Source organism: Branchiostoma lanceolatum, chromosome 2 (genome assembly GCF_035083965.1).
Source record: "Branchiostoma lanceolatum isolate klBraLanc5 chromosome 2, klBraLanc5.hap2, whole genome shotgun sequence".
Lineage (NCBI taxonomy): Eukaryota > Metazoa > Chordata > Leptocardii > Amphioxiformes > Branchiostomatidae > Branchiostoma > Branchiostoma lanceolatum.
Genome location: NC_089723.1, coordinates 6,156,563 through 6,178,985, shown reverse-complemented (window position 1 = coordinate 6,178,985; position 22,423 = coordinate 6,156,563). Strand labels below are relative to the sequence as shown.

The 22,423-nt window shown below is 40.3% G+C and overlaps 1 protein-coding gene across 1 annotated transcript in view; it reads left to right on the top strand.

Moving 5' to 3' along the window:
• The first annotated feature begins 1,586 nt into the window (after window positions 1-1,586).
• The window catches only part of LOC136426559 (laminin subunit alpha-2-like), a 90,385-nt gene continuing 69,548 nt past the window's right edge, over window positions 1,587-22,423 (top strand). The window contains exons 1-5 of the mRNA XM_066415224.1: window positions 1,587-1,718; window positions 6,627-6,665; window positions 14,950-15,230; window positions 21,099-21,341; window positions 21,921-21,980. Coding sequence (XP_066271321.1) covers window positions 1,661-1,718; window positions 6,627-6,665; window positions 14,950-15,230; window positions 21,099-21,341; window positions 21,921-21,980 — 681 coding nt within the window. The 5' untranslated portion in view covers window positions 1,587-1,660. The remainder of the gene's footprint in view (window positions 1,719-6,626; window positions 6,666-14,949; window positions 15,231-21,098; window positions 21,342-21,920; window positions 21,981-22,423) is intronic.

Genomic DNA, 22,423 nt, shown 5'->3' with positions numbered 1-22,423 from the left:
GGAGTTAAGCAGGCACGAGGAGGAGTAGAGGCACCTTCCTCAAAAGGTTGCCCCTCCTCGTGCCGGTTAATAACCTTGTTCAGGTCCGACCAAGGGCAGATCCCTGCCGGGCTGATGAACCCTCTCTGGCTGACTGGACCTTCTCTGGCTAGCATACTACGATTTTCGCGCCCGGCGTGGATCTGCTTGGAGATTAACAAATAGGTACAAATCTATCGGGTGGTCAACTCCTCTATTGTCTATTTGACCCAATTCTACTCTTTCCAGCCACGCCTGGAGCCTGGTAGAGGCTAGATAAGTTGAAAAATCACCATGGGGAAGTCTGCAACGGAGGCTACGAAGAGGCTACTATATCTTAACTCCTTGGTCTATCGTTATGTTACGTGATGTCTTGGGCGGATGGTGGGGCCGGAAATGCGGCGGACCGTTTCTCCATGGATCAAGTGAAACGAGTTCGAGAGTGCAGTGAACTGAAGGTAGAGCCTTGAACTAAAAGAATGACTCAGGCTACAGAAAGCACAACAATGATGAAACAAAAACGACTTTTCCACACCCACTCCCACACTGAGATTCCTCTCTGTCTGGCCATTAAAATGACACATTGCACTTCAATGGCATCCTTGTAGAAATGCAAATTCCCGATACACATTCAAACCCCAGTTGAGTAATTTGTCTGTTTGTTATCACGTATTGTTCTTTTCCTGCTCAGAGACCGTGCTCTCTGATGACCATATCAATCTGCATAATGAGGGCCATTGTTTGGCTCATTTGTTGAGTTAACCCGGTCTTCACTGTTTAAACTGTAAATAAGCCAGACGTTTTATACATCTGTGTAGTAGGGCAGGTTCAAGACAGAATGCGTGATCATGTTTAGGATGTTCCGCAGAACTTTCTTGGAATTCGTATTTATATAAACGTTTCCATCTAAAAACAATTTTACGAGAAGGCTCGAGCTCAGTATTGCGTTCTTTTCCTTTTTTGTTAACGTTGAGATGAACAAAACACAATAGGAAAAGGACAATCGTCTATTTTTCTTAATCCTCTATTATTATGTGTTACATAACGCACAGAATAGCATAATCCCATCTATAAAATGATTTATAAAATTGTCCACTTCGATGCAGACGGGGTCTACTCAAGTAAAGGCATTTTCAGTCGTTTAATGCTTCCCTCTTGGCTTTATTCTATGAATACATCATCAAAAGCATCATTCAATCTCGTACTATGATCCAATCAATGAAAGAATGTGTATTCCCGCGCCAAATTTTCAGGCAGACTTGACGTGATACACAAAACTAATCAACCAAGGACGCCTCGCCCCTTGGAGGATCAATTTACAACTCTCGGTCAGATCATACCACTATAAAAGGGGTTTTCATCTTTGCTCTCCGATTATGTTACAGTAATATTACATCTAAATATCAATGTTTATATATATTTTCAATAAATATTATTTTACCAGGTACTTTTAAGTATAAGTACTTATAATTGCTAGAATTATTGTTATAACATTGAGAAAAGAATTATAATTAGAAAAAGACTCTCCTATAAACACGTGGTTGAAGCCATGTCCGGAGCACAAGGCGCCCTATTCAGTGTGCACTCTCAGTTTGAGGTCTGAACCCGGCCAGGAAAGCCGGCCAAGTTAACACAGAACAAAATGGTGCTTCGAATATTACTTTGCACCACGTTATTGTGGGTCGCCACTTCTGCTCAAGGTATGTATCTATTTCGTTTCTTTTTTTTCTGCAAGTTCCTGAGATTTGCTAAACAATGTAACACCCTGCCGCGTGTAGTGCTAGAAAAAATGTGAAGAGGTTTTTTGGTAGCGCGCCGCTACAGTCAAGTTTTGTATTTTCACAAGTCGAGCACGTTTATATAAAAATATTCTATCCTACGTGCTTGCTAGTTGTAATAGAGTACTTCAAATTATACTTTAGATACTGGAGTTAATGTAATGACTGAACTTTTACCCACACTTGTTGCAAAAATGTCTCCACACGCCAAGAAAAAAAACTTGCAACATGGCGACGGCACTTCAAAACGCCATGAAATTCCAATTTCTCCGCTATTCATTTCTTCTTTGTGTTCCTTTTTTACTGCGACTTTATGCACACCCTGTTTAACAAGATGCACCGATTGTCGTTTTCACACATGTTTTACATGAGAAAGTCGGATAAGAAAAGGTGCGATTCTCACTTCGAATCCAGTTCTAGTAATGAAATGATGACCTCTTGCCCTGATGCTTCTGATTGGAGGACAACACTGATTGAGTTAATTTTTGATAAGGCTCAGCCCCACCACTGGTATGGCTTGCATTTCCTGCCCTCCTTTGCCAAACACAACCGAACCCTACTTAGGAAATACTCAGACGGTTGTGTATGCTCTCTGTCTAAGTAGAATAGTACCCTCTTGTAGGTTCCTGTTCCCTGTACTAGAGCGTTTTTCAACATTTCTCCAACTCCTGTTATTTGTGAAAATAGATAACCTACAGACATACAGTTTGCACACTTTACGAGCCTGTTAATGTTATCACTCGGTCTGAATGGAAACACCGTATTCCCTTACCAGAAACATACTCTATTTTAAGGACTCCATTTCCATTGACAGAACTCTCTTCTTGTAACATGTAAGCCCCAAATTTCATGATCATTTTAGACCACATAAAGTAAATTAAATGGTATATTTTACAAAGCTTTCCCAGATATCACTATCCTCTTAGATTGTATCTGTGGGTTTTTGCCAATCCACACTGCTTGTTTTATAAATAAAGTGAGCTGTGATCTGAAAATAGAGCCCAAAGGAGAGTTTAGGGGAGGCAGAAAGACCGCTGAGCATGTGGAGAATTCAGTACATATCAGAGGTGACGGACATCTGGTTTGAACCAATAGGATGGACAGGCATGGACTGGCAACATCAAGCCTTACTTACTACTGTATTACATATTGTGTATATCCAGGTTAAAAACAGTTCTTTAGTACCAGTCTAGATTAGCCTCTACCAGGCTCCGTCCTATCGTTGGGAAAATAGTAGAAATCAGCCGAGGTACTCCGCTATACAGGGTAGGTCTGCTATAATACAGTAAGGTTCTACTAGTATTTCGATAATGGAGCTTCACTGTATAGCGGAGTACCTCGGCTGATTCTACTATTTTCCCAACGATAGGACGGAGCCTAGTAGAGGCTAAGTCTAGATGGCAGTAGATGTTCTATATTGCAGGGCTGTCTCAAGCTAGCTTTTAATTTGTTTCAGTTCTGACTTTCATTCATTGGTTGGGAGCTCATGTTCAAGCATGTTGTTGGTTTATGTTTCTGAATCTGCCATGTTAAGCTTACGAAAATACGTTTCATGTCATATAGTTTTTCTGTCGGAGAAAGTGACATTTTTGTTCGTACAAACAAGCAAATTTCCACCCTAGACAGAAGGACGGGTCCTGGAGACAGCACTGGTCTCTATTGTGTCTTGCCTGTTTAGTCTGTTGGGTCTCATTTATTGTAGCTTTGATCCAAAGGAATTAGGGAGGATGCTGGTGTAATTGTGCATGTCTACATCTTACAAAGACATTTCCATGGTGTTTGAAAAAGAAACATGCTTCCATAGTGTCACCTTGTGATTTTAGCCTGTGTCCCCATTGCCAGACGTCCAAAAAGTAGGATAGAGGTTTTGTTTCATAGGGATGTTCTTTCTGATAGCTTGGCTGCCTAGCTATTGCCAACCAGGTACCAGAAATGGTGACCAACTCACAAATTAAGTCCCACTCTTGATCTAAAGCCAGCTATAACGACAAGTCTGGAATTACAGTGCACAGGAAAATCTGCTGAATCAAATGATAGGTTATGGAAGGTGGAAAAGAATGGTCGTGGGAAAACCGCCCATTTTCCTGTAGGGGGCTTCATGATTGATACTTGAAATAGATGTGTTAAACAGATGCGTATGGGGCTGAAGAGTTAACAAACGTTTAGGATGCGGAGACTTGTTTCCTTTATCATTAGCACTTACACGAGAAAAGCTGTAGTTGTGTATATTGTATACCGATTCAAGTGCTTTTAACTCTGAGCAGAAAGATCAAATTAAGCTCTTTTCAGATGTAGAGTTGTTGATAGTAAGCCACCTTTACAACAATCACAATGGAGTGTTTAAACTGAGAAAACTGGATCCAATCTGCTTATACCAACAAAAGGAACTCCAGTCTTGCTTCATTACAATAAGCAAATGTCTGTATTTGTCTATTGCCGCTTTGTCCTTGCCCAAGAAACGATCCTTTGTTGGCCTTTTCTCTGGCCATCAGCAGAAGTTCCCACTTTGGATCTGTTAGGCATCCAAATCACATTTGTTTGTCATCAGCTGAAACTAAATCTGCTTCCCCAGCAGCTGTAGAACCAACCTCCTTGGTAGAACATAGGCTCTGTGCCCTGTCTCCCTACCTTGGAGCAGCGTGCCAAGTTTAGGCCATGTTTTACAAGACCTTCCCACCTATGGAGGGTGTTCCCACTGCGTACAAGTGACCGTGAGTGACACATTTGTAGGGGCGATGTCTGGAAGTGACAGGGAAAATTGACATTCCACTGAAGTCCCTTAGGAAGTTTCAGTTCCATCTGTGTTGAGTAGAAGGCAGAGGGCCAGCATATGGTTCATGTCTGGCCAGGATATCCCCCTATAGAGTTACACAGTGGTATTCATATTGTAAAACGCCTATACAGATATCTCGGATTAGAAACTTAAACAAAGAACTGAATCTAGATACAGAGTTTCCTTCCAAAGGTGTTCCTATGACTTGTATAAGAGTAATTTTTCATGCCGTATTCTTGCCAATAATTGTGTAGATGTAGAGACCCACTGCCAATGATTGGCACCAATTAGCGGGAACTCACGACCTATAAACTTTGTTTTACAGCAGGAAAGAATAAAAGTCAGGCCCTAACACAAACATGTCAATTTTGACATTTATGTATTTCGTCCACTCCACTTGCACATGTAGAAAATTTTGAGAGGCTGGTGTTCTCACACTCCTAGTCCTATACAACCCACTCTACAGTAGAGTAGAGTAGAGTAGATCCTATTATAAAAGTTTCATCCACATGATCCAGGTAGGAAGATCACTCAAAGGATGCCTGACTCTGATCTCTATAATATTCTTTAATGGTCATTCACCCAGCATTCTATGTACCAAAGTTTCAACTTCTCTACAATATCTATCTCCAATGAGGTTTATCAGGGGATCTGTAACTCTATTGTAGAATGTCCTTGGGCCCTAGAGCCGAGGAGTTGATCTATGTAGTCCCAGGAAACAGTCTGGCCATCCAAGCTAACTCAAGACAAAGGCAAAGCACAGAAAGGAAATTTCTGTGATTTTAATCCAAAACCCTTACAACAACACCAGTCCTTTTCAAAGGGTTTTATCTCAGGTGCACCAACTGTGTATGGCAGGAAATGAGGTGTCAGGTGTGAGTAGGGCCAGAGGGTGAACCTCAATACTCGGAATGTTTGTTCTGTATCGGGTTGTGAACATGAAGTCTAGAACCTCTTCAGCCTCTTGTATTATGTCTGGGGCAGGGTCTTGTACAGGGGCGAGGGTCAGATTTACTGGTGATACCCATCCCAATCTCAGGACATACACAGCTGGACATGTTTATGTGCTGGAGTAAAGATTTGAAAGACCCTACTAGTCTTTAGCAGTGAGATTTATTTGTGTTGGGGATGTCACCTAACTGGCCTCAACTTGTAAGGCTTGTTATATAAACACAGAGTAAATTCCCATAACATTGTCAAACAGACGATTGTGTACCGTTGGTCAAATGAGGGGCCGTTCAAAGTTATTTCAATGTGTATTGGTAACAATCACGGAATATTTGAAACCGTGTACATCAGCAATATGCAGTTAATTTCTCTGCTGTACAATTGGTATTATTTTTGCTGTGTGTTGTAGATCTATTGAGTGCAATGGCAATGGGGAGATAAGGAATATTTGCTTTCACTATTTAATCAGTCAATGAATTTATTATGAATTGTTATACAAGCTGTGTAAGCACTGCACTAAAGTATGCCTTTTTTTGGGTTCAGATTCTCTGGCTCATGTAGACAGTTGTTTATACTGCTATGGTCTAGTGACAAGTTATGTTCTTGCAGGGGCACAAGGTTGTAGACTAATACCAGTCTATAACTGCAAGCTAAAATTCTACCCACCAGTGTTCTTATCTTAGCCCCAATTCGCACACTGCAAAATGTATTTTCAACATAGCAGTTCTTGAGATTTCATTTTTAAGAAGAGCCACACATAAAAGGAAACACAACACTTATCGAAAATAGTCAAGTTTAGCCCTGTGTGCACTGGCCAAAACATGTCCATTTTGCTAACTAACAATGAAATCAAGTAGTAATCAATGATTACATTATATACACTATCATGATTTAGCAAGCAACCTACATGTATTTCCTATCCACACTGGATTGTAAACACTTTAGCACACAGTATGCATTTATTGTGTTACTGACCTGGTATATTTCTTTACAACACTGTGATGTGTAATCTACCACATGAAATTGAAATTTATGGTTTTGACATCAAGATACAAATGTACTGTTGTTGAATAATTTTTCACTAACTTTATTTCACTTCATTCTTTCAGGGACCTTCAGCTTGGAAGGGGCTGTAGATGAAAATGGAGGTAAGAAAAACTTTTATTTGACACAGAAGTTCAGAAGTATGCATATATGTTCTCCTTTGTTTCACTAGTTGGTTAGATTGCTTATTATTTTGGTATCACATGCAAATGATCTGATAACAAATGTTGAAGGCACAGTGCAGATGCCAGACTTGTGTATCAAGGTAGTAGTGTAACATTAGGACTAGAAATGATGAAAAGTCTTACAGTTCAATTGCCTAATGTTAGGATGTCTCTATAAGTTACTCGCAGCCTCATAGTTGAGCTCCTGGTTCCAATTAGTAATTGGAAGATAATGGTTTAATCCTGGGAAGGGCATCTGGTTGGGGCTGCACCCGTCTTTCAGAAGGGATGTAAAATGGGTAGCCTGGTTTCAACCAAGCCCCGTGTCCGCTCGCCGCCTGTAACGGCTATCGGGGAGGGGAGAGAAACCCCCGGACAGCTGGAGTTTGCGTTATACAGACTATAAAATGGGGTCCCATGTTCGAGGAGGTGCCTGGGATGGCTAGCAGTAATCTCCAACTCCAAGCAGATCTCCCCGGGGCAAAATCATACTGCCTAGCCAGAGAAGCTCTAGCCAGCCCCCAAAGGACTGGCTGGAGCTTATCTGGCTGGCCGATACAATTTTGCCCCCGTGGAGATCTGCTTGGAGATTTAGCTAGCAACCCCTCCCTATAAAAAATACACCCTGCTACTGAAACATTAAAGAAACTTGCTGCTTTATGTGCCTCTAGTTACTACAAGGGTTTGAACGAATGAAGCCTGGTCAACTGAATGAAACATGCAGCAACATGCAGCAATCACAGATGATCAGCACTGTCATCAGAGTGATATCTTATATTGTAGTCGTGTGTTTGGAGTGTATAGTGTTTCTGTTTCCTTTCTTGTTAGATCTGTCTAGTGTTTCCTGATAAACAGTCTGACATCTACAATCTATGTCGACCACCCTGATAGTAAAGTGACTGTATGCCCCACACTGGAGTGTAGAGCTGTGTACTGGTACACTGTACCCATACAGTACCGGGTACAATCAATGCATTAGGTACAGGTTCAAAATACCTGACCCTGCTGTATCCTACTGGACCTGACTCAGGGGATGGGCACTTTGACAGATAAGATTACTATGAAATTACCGTGGCAGTGCTCTAAAGCCACTCTAAAGCACCGAAAACACATTTGCATGGCTGGAGTTAAATTTTCATCTGTGTTTTCATAAAATTAATACCTAGCACAATCAAATATTATGTTTTTACCAGTTCAAACATGCTTTTGTCCTTATTGAAAATCTAGCATTTTCCGAACAAGTAGTTTAGGTACAGGTTCAGACCTGTACCTTAACCCGTGTACCTGTACCTGTACCTAAAATTTGTTTAGGTACACAGCTCTACTGGAGTGGTTATAACAGATAAAATACAGTCAAACCTGTACAAGTAAACACCTCTGTATAAGGACCACCTTGCCAATGATATACAGTTCAAATCTGTACCAGTGACCACCTCTACATAAGGACAACCTGGCCATACTTTTTGGTGTTCCCCTACTAGATAATTTTTCCCATTGACACAAGCATCCTATCTATGGTGACCACCTGTCCACATAAAACAAATTTTATTGAACAGTCTTCTTTGGCAGTTTTGACAGTACAAGCCCATGACTGGGATGTGTTTTACTTATTTGCAGCATCGTGGCTTTTTTTTAACGCCACAGCTTCACAAATGTTAGGGCTTTTGCAAAGAAACCAAAACTGGAAAGGCGAAAGACACACCCGACATCTGCTACATTCAGAGGCCAATATCCCAAACTTGGTCTGTTGTTGAAGCTCCACCTAGTGGTCAGTTAGCAGTATTGCAGGCCAAACACACCCATGTTATTTGCAGACCAGAAAAATAGCAGGGAGTAGAGACATCGTTAAGGTGGTGTGGATGTTAGTATCGGGAGAGCTCTATGTTCCAATGACTTTTTGTTGGGGTTGAGGAGTGTCGGAGCATCGCTATGTAAATGTATCAAGATGGAAAATAACCTTTCAAGAAACACCTAGACATCCATCATGGTTCCATATCACAGTACATACCCACATTTACTCTGTAGTCTGATAAGATTAGAAAATAAAGTAGACATTAGCAAGATCAGATAACCTTCCTCAGCCAAGGTCAATATGTTCTTGTTCAATAAGTTCTTGTTGTCAGCTTATGGTTTGAAACAGAGCCATGTCATTTTGATACTGCTGAAAATACAGCAATTTACAGTAGGACTGACATTCCAGATGACCATATTTGGAGAGTTGATGTACTGTAAATGCATTTATATTTGCTGGGAGAAGATTCGCAGTGGTTTTAAGTTCATGGTTGAAAGAATGGGGTAGGTGGGCTGAAGACAGAAAAAGCATTTTCATGGTGGATTTAAGTTTGAATAAAGAGGTTACCGTGAAAGCCAGGCAACATGAAGCCACAGAAAATTTCAACATCTACAGTAATTTGTTTAGTTTAGGTTTAGCCTGTACATGCCACACCAGCACTTTTGCAGTATTCTGCAGCTGAAGCCATCTTCCCACCCCTTACTTATCCTAGTTATAGTTTTACTGGGTGGGTATGTAAGGGATTTGTTGGGCAAAGGCAATATTATGGCCTTATGCATGGGCACAAGCCTCCAAGTATTCAAGTCAGTTGCCACAGTTAGACAGGATTGCCAATTAGATAGACTGTTTCTTCAATTATAAACATTTTGGTTTGAAATCCAGTGGAAATTTATTACTGCAGATTAACTACAGTGTTATTAAAGACAGATAGATGGCAAGCCAGTTTTTTAAAGTTTGATATTTTGAAACTTGAGACTTTGTAGTGTGTATGATGCTTTCAAAATAAAAACAGAATATTTCATAAATAGGTCTTGTCAATGAACATTCCATCACTTAAGTCAGTTGTACTTAGGTTATTGTAGTTAAGACTTACTGTAGTTTAGACTAAATCTCTGTGTATCTTACTGTCATAACTGTTTGATTGATTGATTGATTGATTGATTGATTGATTGATTGATAAGATGTCAACCCCCTTGTTAAAGACCTGTGCAGTACCAAGGACAGTCACCAGGGGACCCAAATCTAATCATTTCTTTGATTGAGTAAGACCTAACCACAACCATAGTGATAGTCCAAGACAATCCATCCATAGCTTCTTTAGTTGTGCTGTTCAACCGCATAACACATACAAATGCTACCGAAAACATAACCTTCTTGGCAAAGGTAAGAAACCACCTAACGGAACAGCAGTGCTATTGTTACCATGCACCCCTCCCCAACAGTGTTACCCCTACAGGGCTAGAAATACTGTGCACCTAATTCTTAACTGTGTGTGCACTGGTGCACCTAGATATTTTTGAAGGCTACAGGGCTAAGGCACTATTGTACACTAGTAAACAGAAAAGTCTTGAAATATACATGTAGGTATCAGAAAAATTTTGAAGTTAGCTATGGAATTGAAATGCTGTTTGGTTAAACTTTGTAATTACGTTTCACTGACATTCTACTTTATTTGAAGTTCTGCGCCAACACCCGAAGTTCTTTCTGTGCACCTAAATTTTTTGGGTTGGGTGCACCAGTGCACCTATCATAATCCCTAAAAATAAGTTTTGAGCCCTGCGGCCTATCTCTCTACACAGTACACCCCAAGGAGACCTTCCCACTGTTGGAAGAATGTGCCCTGTGTACACACGGCCTCCTTGAGTAGAGGCAGCTGCATGTCTCCTCTTTCAAAGTTTACTTTGCTGCATTCTTTTGGTCAGGGCTACACATCCCTGCACTTCCCATGTTAATGAAACATGTAGTACGGATTACGTCTTCTTATTCTGACATTTCTTTTCATTTCTACGTGCGTTTTGAAGTACAGAACAAATTGTGTTAGAACAGTTGTCAATATTTGGCAGGGAAAACCTGTATATTGCTAAAAGATGTTTTAAGTTGAACCCTAGGGCCTTAGCTATAAGTAAAAGTATATTTCAGAGACATGTGAATTGGGGAAGTATTTGGATTTGGGTTGAAACGAACGTACCTTTATTTTTCTCACCTGGATTTTCATTGAACCTTGCTACCCGTCACCTGATATGTGATGCTTTTTCCAGCTAATACCCAGGCCTGAAACACTGACCTGGGTAACCCAAACCCCTTGAATAAAGCAAAGACACTCATTCTGTCATCATCCCATTTGTTTTTGACTCCTTGTTGGGTTTGTTAATGCCTGACCCCCCAGCGTCATCCCTGAAAGCAAAATATATGTAAAATAAAGGATAGAAAGCCGTCCAATTAGAAGCAGTCTCTTTCTTCCCCCCTGTGTAATTGAAAGCATATTTTACCTGTAAACATTCCCAGTCACACAGGCCCCTAGCTCGCGGCCAACCCGAATCTGTGTACAAAACCATTAGAGGAAAGCATTTGTTTGCCCCTGCATTTATCGAGTTAAATCAGGGCGAGGGTTGTTTTACTCGGTGACCGGTTTGCGGTCAAGCACAGGGATTCCTCCACCTCTTGGGGGACGACCAAGATGGCAGTAGCCACGGCGGCAGCGGTGGCCAATTTGACAAGTAAGGGTCTTGACTGTGATGTTTGAACAGTGCAGGTTTGAGATAGTGTCAATGTGTAACCTGGTATACCAATCTTTGGCCTCATTTTGCTTGGTAACTGTATACGTAGCTATGAACTGTGTAAACCTTATAAGTGTGATTCAATTTGCAGTTCTAGTGTTGAATTGTGTTGTATGGTGGTAGCATTATATAACCAACGCTTCCTGTGTTATTTCTGCATGTTGTTAGACCTAGAAAACACAAGTCACAAGGAAAAACAAAAAGTGCAATAACTAGGCAAAATAGTATTGTAAGGTTAGACTGTCTACTGCAGTTGGGTTAGGAGTGATGCTTTGAAGAAACACAGATTCGAGGCTGATGGTTTTTATGAATAGCTGGAACTATATTTTACAGACTCTTTCATATGATATAGCTTTTATTTATGAACATGTTTTGTTGCATATCTGTAAACTCTTTCTTTGGGGTTTAAGGTTTTGAAAGATCGAAGTGCTCAAAAGGCATAGAGGCCTTTCCAGACCAGACTGTTTTGTGTTTATGTTTCACTTCCAAGTGGACATATATATTCCATCATGGTCACTCTGTAGGTGGCCACTCTACCCTATACCGTGTTCAAGGGTTTCTAGGATATTGTGAAGGGTCAATATAATAAGCTTATGTTATGGGGTAAAAGTTTAGGGAACAGAATATAGTCTTGGGCTTTCATTCTGGATATAGCCCTCCAGTATGCAAATTTTAAAGGGCTTTTTGATCTACAGTAGTAGCGAAGTGTCTCAAGTCCATGTAACACTAGAAGAACTTTCTGAGTACATATTTGTTGCACAACTATCCCAGGGTGGGATGACAAAACAACCGGTTTTTGTGTGAAGTTCATGCTCTTAAACCTCCCCTCCCACTCTGTGGTCACTGCATTCTTTTGTACATACCAGTCTCTAATCCAAGGTAAACCCTTCTAGTTCTACACTTCTACATAAATCCTAGTTCTACCAGATCTTTCCTTAGTTACTGACGAAAGATAGCCGATGTTATCTGAAACGTCTGTTTCAAAATTTTATCCAGTTGCTTGTCAATGAGTAACTATGTTTGGGGTATTTTACTACCTGGATGTCTAACCTTCATCAACGCCTTCTACATTTACTCTAGTAGTATAGTATGGTACTGCTTTGAATATCTTTTACCTGGGAAAGAGTATAGTTTATGTACTGTTTCTAAATGCAAGTGTAGTTGATACAGGGCTGTCTCCAGGACCCGTCCTTCCGTCCCAGGACGGAAATTTACTTCTTGGGACGGAAAAAAATTCAACCCTTTCCGTCCCAAAAATATCAATTTTAGCTTTTTTTTAGCTGAAAATGACAGATTCAACAATGAAAATTTTAAAAATCGGCTCCCAAACAATGAGTGGGACGGGAAAAAAATGAGTTGATGTCTTCCCACTGAGGGCCTCAACTAGGTTGAGGAATGTAGAACCTTGCCCTTTCAGGACTGCATAGTTTCATATGTCAGGAGGGCAGGAGCCACAAATAAATCTTCCCATACTGTAACAAAGGCCCACTTTTGCTGGCAGCTAAGCAAATACCCTACAGCTAATTGTATTTCTTTTTAACAAAATGTTGGTCAGGTAATATGGTTCTGAAAGAGGGGCAGGGAAAGAAAAAGAATAGGAAAAGGCTTCTTGTGTTTATTCTAGCATTCCTACAATGGTTTCTGCATCAGTGGCTATTTCTACTTCTCAATACCAGTGTTTTCTTTTACTCTGATAACAAACTTCTGAGCAGGCTTATTTTTTCTCAGAATTGTTGCTTTCAGAGAGTTTGTATTGAGGCACTGGTTACAGGAAGTGACCAATAATGTGTCAAGGATTAAAATCAAACCCTATCAGCATTTCTTCAATTTGAAAATTGTGCAGGAAGCAAACAATGTAAATTATAAATATTTGCAATAAATGAAAAATTTTTAGGCTGAAGTTATGATAATATGCATTTGCCTGTTAGACCCAAGTGGCAGTACATTTAACCGTTATGTCTAATTTCTTATTTGCTGACTACTTATATACAATAAAAAACATGTACATCATACATATATTGAGATATCTCAAACTAAAAATTATTTCTTAGAATTTCAGCTATAAACAATAACAAATTATGAACAATAAAGATTTTGCCTTCTGATCTTTTTATTGTTGCTTAAACAGTGTATGGGAAATTTTTGATACATTGTTAGCAAAAAAATTATGAAAGCCACAGTGTTACAGTAGTTAAACATGTATATAGCTATGATATACATTTTTCCCTCCCCCACCGCAATGTTTTGAGAGATGAATATACATGTAATTGTTTTCCATTGTTAGAGATGATATACAGGGCCTATTCCCCGCCTTTTGTCTAGAACAAAGAAGTGTCCAAATGGCTGCTTATCCCAGTCTGTTATATACCTCATTAGCCACTATCTCCTGAGGAATCAGCGTCTACTAAATAGGCCACAATTACATGCCTCATCTGTTCTATTGTTGAAGGTAACAGAGATGATATCTTGGGCTTTGCAGTTTGTCTCTGGAGGTGTTTGTGCCTTTTGGGGCAAACCTGTAATACTAGTGAATAGTCAGGGACTATACTTTACTGTCAGTGGATAACAACTTATTTGAAGATAATGATACACCATTAGGACCACCCATGATGATGTACATCCTCGAGTACTGTAAATCTATTTGATATTGCGGTTGATAATTTTAGTGTTTTGGGGAAAAGTGAGTAGTTCACTGCATTTAATTTCAACGGTTGGAACAAACATCATTGTCACAAATGTTAGTGATCAAATATTTGTGATGATGAAATTTTAGCTGTTGACTAGTGACCGTTGAAATAGCTAAAATGAAGTTACCGTTAACAAATCAAGAATTACAGTATGGTACCATTGTTCAATTTTTGCTAAAAGAAGGGACTTAAAGTAAGATTTGGGCACAGACCACACAAGATTGGTATTAGTGAGTGGATGAAAATATTGATAGTATTTTCTTTCATCTGATTCATTTTATTTGTCAATTTTCTATGGCATTTTTTAATCACAGATTTAAATTCTTTATTGAATTTTTTATTACCATGTTAGCTCCACCCACCCAACTGCCCAACTATTATTGCCCCATTTCCTGATTTAGAATCACTGTTGGTATTGTATGATATGAATAGAGATTGTGAATGTTCTATGAATAGATATACACATGTGTTTCACAGCAATTCCATGTCATGAAGTTCAAATTTTTTGGACAGACTTTTTTTGTCTGAAGAAGCAAATTTCAGTCCTGGGACAGATCCTAGAGACATCCCCGATTGTAAGATAGTATATTCTATATTAATTCTATTATATGTTTATGTCAGTCCATGTCACAAATGTTACTAAGCCTTGATTTACAAGTAACGATTTCTTCAGTTACTATAATTCACTTTATCTTCACTGGACATTTTCACTGAACTTCACGGTAGCGGCAAGTGATATTTTAGGGGTGGGGGGGGGGGGTTGCTAGCCCTTCCCCTTTTATAAAGTGCTTGAGGCACCTCCTCGAACAGTGGAGCCTCATTTTACATCCCTTCTGAAAGACCGGTGCAGCCCCAACTGAGATGCCCTTCCCTGGTTTTGAACCAAGGTCTCCCAGCTACCAACTAATGGGAACCAGGGACGCCCCATTTATTATCATCACTATAATTATTCATTTTACCACTTCCAGGTCTATTCCCCCTGATTTTCAACCTTGCAACGAACGCGAAGATTACGGCCAACGCGACATGCGGACTGAACGGACCCGAGAACTACTGCAAACTGGTGGAACACGTGGCGGGGGATCCCTTCCCTCAAGACCCGCAGTGCAGCGTCTGCGACGACAATGACCCGTACTTACGCCATCCCATAGAGAACGCCATCGACGGGACCAACAGCTGGTGGCAGAGTCCGACCATCTCTCAGGGACGACAGTACAACTGGGTCACTATCACACTGGACTTGGGGCAGGTTAGTAACGTCTCATCATGTTTATTTAGAATAATGAAAAGAAATCTTTTACTGCTTCAGAGACTGATTATCAAGGAGTTATACAACTTCTCTGCCAACTGACACAGGTATCCTTGGAAGGCTTACGGTGGTCACTTTTTGTGACAAGATAGAATGGCTGCTTTGAATGATTAGGAAACCTTAGGCCAAACAGCTTTATCTACACCAGTAAAACAGTACACCACTGAGGGATTTTAGATTTTGGAAATTTGCTTCTATGCTTCCCTTTAAAGTTTACATGTACAGGGTAAGTGACATTTCATCTGCTTTTGTGTTTAGCTTCTGTATTTGGCATAGCTTATTGTTATGATGATGATGATGATGATTTTCTGTTCTCCTACTGTTCTACCCATGACATGATAGACTCCAGTAGAGATTTGATTTGTGATCAATACTGTACTGTTCACATCACATCACATCAGCAGTTAGATGAAATGGGAAAAATCCATTGATTGTTGCCCCACCAAGTAAAATCCAGGTCAGACGATTCTGACAGCACATACAAGGTCTGTTTGTTGATCTCGGAACTGACCCTGTACAAGTACAAGACAGCTGTGACCATCCATAACCTTCTTTTTCTTGAAGTTCTTCTTTTCTGTCATAGTATCAAACAGAAAGACAGACCAACCATGCATTTGAGTCCTATCAACCCTTCTTGTCTTGGCTTTAGACGATTTTTCACATCAAAAATATAGAAAAAATGATCCTAAGTTTTTCCAAGTTCAAAAAATATCACATAGTACAGTAGAGAGAGTCTGAAATGGGTAGTATTGAGGGCACCACCATATATGGAGAGGGTCAAGGAAACATGAAGCTTGCAGTGGTATTTGGATAGACAGACATGGCCCAGCTAGAATGCATGGCAGCTGAAACACAAATCGGGCAGTCCAAGTAGAAAAGGGATGTTTTTGTAGCTTTATGAAAACACGTAGGTGTGTATTTCATCAAATGACAAGGAGAGATTTGACCCTCTCTCCGTAGCCGACTTGCTTAGCATACTATTCACTCTATTTGGTCAATTTCTACTATTTTTCCAGCCATCTGCGGGGCCTGGTAAAGGCTACTAACTTTGGGCATTCAATATGTTTTCCTAGTGTATATCTTCTCAGGACTTGTCTATGTTGTTTTGGCAAGATCGTACACAAGCAGACCGATAGGAAAGAGACAAATGTTTTGATAAAGCCAGGAAAGCCCCCCACAACCCTGGGTCTGTCACTCTGTCTAGACTACAAGGTTACAACGAAGTTGGACTAGACCGCTCTTGTTTTGATTGAAGGTTGTTCTATTAAGGAACAAAATAAGGAAAACAGGGAAGCAAATCAGAAGAGTAAAATCAGTACGTGGCTAGGTTCTGACCGTTTAAAGTAGTGATTTTTCATCGTAACTTTTAGACTGCAACCTTTCCTCTCCTATCCTGGATGCCAGACCCCAATCTCTAAAATATCTACCATTTTGATAGATATTGTAGAGATTGGGTGTCTGGCATCCAGGCCACAAATGTATTCCTCTCCCCTCCCTTTCCACCACATGTAAATCATTACAGTTAGTTAGGAGCAGCCAATAGACCTTTCTCACGCGGCGGCCATGATAGAATGAAAACGAGGCCCTTGTGGCAAACATTAGACCGATCCTAACTGTCAATCATAATTACCAGTTTAGCCAATGATTACCTGATAATTAGAGAATCGACCAATGAGGAAGTGGCTGCATGACCGTCAAATATTTGCATTTCTATGTTTTTATTTTGCATTTCTACGCTCTGACAGAGGAGGGCGGAGACTATGGGATCGGTCAACAAAGCTTTTAATTGCTGCATCTTTTTTGTACATTGCATTAGTTGTAATATTGATACTTGGATATCATATTTTAAAACTTAATGTGATTTAGGAGGAAAAGTAAATCTGTACATTATTTTTGCTTCTTTGCCTCATTGGCCTCGTCTTCATTCTATCATGTCCGCCGCGTGAGAAAGGTGTATGGAAAAGGATAAACCAGATTATATGTATGATTCTTTCTCCAACAATATTATCAAGTATCCCCTTTGAAAAAAAATGTGACTGTGATAAGTTAGAACATATCTTCCTCCAAAACGCTCTTAGGGGCAAGTCCTGCTGCTGTTTTGTCTTTGGTTGCACCCAAGGAATGAGACAAGGTCATGATCCAAACAGCAAGTTGACAGGAAGATGTTTCCACAACAATGTGCCTTCCTCCTTATCATACCTGTATATCACCTGTCTAATTATGTGTAAGCAATGTGCCTGTTACTGAAAAATTCCACAAAAATAAACATACCATGCTTCGCAAGATGACAGTTGCTCAAGCGACTGGATAGATTTTGGAAACAGTCCGACATTTCTGGTAGCATCAGAGCATCCACTACCTTACTTCAGTGACTGAGCAAGATCTAATGATTATTTGGATGTCTAACCTTTGTTGACGCATAACATGCTTCTATTACAAAACTGTGCATTCAACCATGCAATGGTTGTGTATATATTAGTTTTTTTAGCCCGTTATCATGTTGTGTTTGTTAATGTTAACGTTACTTGCAGTGAATACTTTCTACAGTGGCTAAGGTGTGGTTCAGTTGTATCAATGAAGATCCAGAATTGAAGCGACAAGATATGATGATGGTCAATGAAGATAAGATTTTCATAGCAGCTTAGCGTGGAATCATTTTCATAGAATGATGGAATGTTACATTTGACTTCCTCTCTAAAATTGAAATTTAAAACAAATTTATTGTCATAGACCATACATATCTGACAGGAACATAAACTTTTATTCTTATATAACAGTTAATGATGCGCGAAGGTTAGAAGGTGACATTTATCTACGATTTACCTCATTGGTTAGGTCAAGCCTCTTTGTTGTGGACACATGATAAACACACGTGACTCTGACCACCCAAGTATCAGTTAGCCTGTATTGTATAGGATGCACGGTGTGTAGACATACCCTCAACCAGGCCTTCCTACAGGGGTACGGAAGGGCCAGAAGAGCCAATATGTGGTAAGGTTAACATATCCGACTGCGCATTTGGTCAACCCCTTTGGTAGCCAAACTCCCCTGGCAAATTTCTTTCTATAGCAAGCGCAGTCAGTCTCGTAGAGACTAGTGTAGACAAACCAGCATTTGCGGTAAAGTACACATGAGCTCTAGTCTCTACCAGACTAACTACGCCGGCTATGGGGAGAATATTTTCCAGGGTTTCATTTGCAGGCTACGCGGGCGAAATGTGATCTTCACCATGGATTGACTCTACTGGCTAATTAGTCCTTTTTTCTGCTGAATTCTACAATCCATACGCCCGTAGGAGGACCTGGTGGAGGCTACACATGAGCTTGGGTAGTCATCAACAAGAAAACAATTTTACTTGTGATTTTCAGTCACTTTTGCCCAGTCACATTCTTTTAAGCAAATACCAGAGGGTTAGTGTCCACACCTACATATTCCTCCTAGTGTGACGCATGGATTTGTACCATGTTTCTTACCAAATAAATTATTACATCAAGGTTTTTTATTTTGTAAAGGCATTGCTCAGCATAAATTCAGTGGACACTCATCGTGGCAGATGGTAGAAGAGACCTGGCCAGAAGTAGCTCGCAAATTTTAACCAATATAACAGGAGTGGGAAATTTGTCTTGGCAGCTTCTGAAAGACACCACACAAGCGGTGTAAGCTTGAATGCCTGAGCATAGGACCGTAGCAAATCTGTTATAGAACCCCACAGTTTGTTAACCAAAGCACTACAGTGGGCAGTGTGTAGAGCATTATTTGTAGTTGACCTAAAAGCTTAAAATTGTCGGCAGGGTCGTAGCTAGTTAGTGTTTTCAGCAATGAGAAGCACATGAAAAACAAGAACATTTGTTAACACAGCTGCTTTTTGTATAAACTATAATACAGATGTTTACATTGACTTTGAAGGAGACTTCTATTCAGATATGCTATGTTTTGTAAAAAAATAACAGACTTAGATCTAACTATACTTCAGTATGGTAACTTGAATCTACAGAGCAAGGAGATTTTATCATGAGATATACAAGCTCATATCTCTCCAGTATAGGAACAATATACATGTAAAAGATGCACTGTATTACCTGAACGATTATAAGATTCCTATAAAGTATAATGTCATTCGTTCTTTCTATCATGTTTGCTCTTAGCGTTAGAGACACTATTGCACCACTGAGCTTTCTTCATCTTCAGTTCGCATTTCAGTCAATTTAGGATGCAAGCAGCACTACACTGACTACCGGTAGTACTACTGATGATATGTATGTGGGCACAAGAAGGTTGAGCGGTGCAGATGGTTTGCAGATAACAACATATTCTCCCATGTCACATTTCCTTCCTACAGTTAGCTGGGGCACCATTAGGAGGTCCTGCATGGCCCTTTTACGTATAGCGTAATCGGCCGTTTTAATTTTACGTAGAGCGTTGCTGACCACTCCATAATTTAGCGTAGAGCGTAGGGGGGCTTTCTGAATTTAGCGTAGATCGTAGGGAGGCTTTCTGAATTTAGCGTATTACGTAGCCGGCCCTCCGAATTTAGCGTAGAGCATTGTTGGGACCCCCCATGCAGGCCCTCCATTAGGAGGTGACCTGCAGCACTGAAGAGAGGAAGCATCTGTGTGTTTTGTCTGAGCCACAGGAAACTGCTGTGGGGGGGAAGGGAGGGGGTCTCCTGCATTTCAAGTTGGGCTGATGTTTGTCAGTGTGTTGTTTCATGTCCATAATGTTCTACAGAACTGGAAAAAGAAAATGCAATCTAGTACTGTAAATGCAGAAATATTCGCAGTGGTTTTATGTTTGCGGTTTTTGCGATGAACTCTTCAACGCTAACTTAAAACCTCCGCGAAACTTTTTTGCCCACCGATAACTGTAGCGATACTATAGCCTGTATTTACACAAGCTCTCGGCCGGAGGTTACTGACCCCCAGCCCAAGGCTGGCGGTTACAGGACCGGATGGCCACTAGGAGCGCAATTCGTCAGGCTAGCGATACTATTATTTCAAACGCAAACTTTAGACCCCCGCGAGCACTCCATTTTCTCCCTACAGCGAAATAAAAACCATGCGAATGTAAAAGTATTTACAGTAGCAAAGACCTCCTTGCTAGTAGCCAGCCAGCCTGTAATAAGTTTCAATTGTTTTCCTCTGCCACTGTTAAGAGTGATACATACATTACGTTGAACCATCCTTGAATCAAACTAAGAACATAACATATTATGAATTTCTAGACTGTTGCTAGTCTGTGTAATGCAAACACAATCTCTGCTATAAGCAAGATTTAGCTAGGCTAGGTTGTTGCTGGGTTTGCCTTTCTAGTTCATGATGAGGCATGTCTGTCTGTTTTCTGCTTGTGGTGTTCAACATACTGAAGATAGCCAAGAATTTTACCTTGAACTCCCTATGGGAACATAACACAACATTTTTAAGGATTACAACAGTAAAGTCAATGCTGCTGGTACTGTATCTTTAGAACAAGTTCCATTAATTTCTCTCTTGTCATTCTCATCATTTCACAGTGACTGGCTTATAAAAGTTATCAGGTCAGGACTGAATTGCAATCACATGCATTGTTATGAGAGACTCCTACCTTTAGGGAGCAGTACTACAGGCAGGAGCTTCTCTCACATTTGGGATTAAAGTATTCAAATCATTGAAGTCACTCACACATCATTCATTCTTGCTCCCAGTGCAGGTATACCAATGTTTTGCACCCACTGAATCCTGAAGGCTGAAGATTTCTTACTTTGTATGGAGTAATCACTGTGGATTCAATGATTTTTGATTGACACATCCATTGTACGATTTTCAATCTTAGATCTTCCAAGTGGCGTACGTAATCATCAAGACAGCCATCACTCCGCGTCCCGGCAACTGGATTCTGGAGCGTTCCTTGGACGGAGTTCGTTTCCGCCCGTGGCAGTACTTTGCTGTCTCCGACTCGGAATGTTACCAGAACTACAACATCACCCCCACCATTGGTACGCCCCAGTTCACCCAGGACGATGAAGTCATCTGCACATCCTTCTACTCCAGGTTTCCACCGTTTGAGAATGGAGAGGTGAGTTATTTATCATTACTCTTAACAGTTTGCCATCCTGAAACAGCATTTTTTAACCTTCTCCCTGCTGCCAAACCTGTATCCAATGCCTCTTACCAATAGAAATGTGGTTCCCAAAAGCTACCTCAGCTTGGAGAAGGTTAACAGGGCTTTCTAGGAGACCAGGGGTTCATCTAAATCAGGAAAGAGGGGCGCTGCACCCTCTTGTTTCAGCCCAGCGCCCCCTTGTTGAATTCAGATTTTAGCTAAATCCCCAGCATACAGCCTTCCTCAGCGATTGATTCTTTCATAAATACATAGAATTCGCTCCCTCGCCTGTGTATGCTCCCTCTTGTTACATTTTTCTAGAAAAACCCCTGGAGACTATATGACTTGCTTTTGTTTTTTGCATAACATGTTGATGAAGTGCAGTTGTATTGTGCTATATTAGAAACAGTTGAGTTTTTATTGAATCCATTGCATTGAATAAGTTTTTCTTTTGAATAATGTTTGTGTGGTACTTAATGTACTTTAAACTCTTTGTACAATAGTTGTATGTATTTTGTTGTTGTTCTAAACCAATATAAATTCTGTTGACAGATTCACGTTTCACTCATCAATGGTCGTCCCAGTGTAGACAACCCCTCAGATACCCTCAGGGTAAGATTTTCTCCTATTTTTTAAATTTGATATGTATGCTGGAAGGCAATTTAGGTAGACTATGGTCATCTCTGATGCCTATGATTATATTGTGTCCTTACATTTTTTTCTGTAGACTGAAATGTAACAAGTGTTTAAAGAGATTACCATCCAATTACTTGATTACATGCAAAAGGTACACTAATTTTACATTCATGTACTAAGAGTAAGACCATTCAATGCATATCAGACATCTTAAAAATAAAGAAATCAAGAAGTTATAAATGGAATCACTAGAACGCTGATGCAAGTAGTAATGGGTAAAAAACGTATGCACAAGTTGACTGCTGCACAGTTCTTTTGTTCTAGCTCAGTTGAGTGTCGTTCTTGCGTAGGGTTATCGTTCACGAGAGTCGTGTGGTCTATAGCGAAATTCTCAAGGATGAGTCTATTTGTACTTGTTC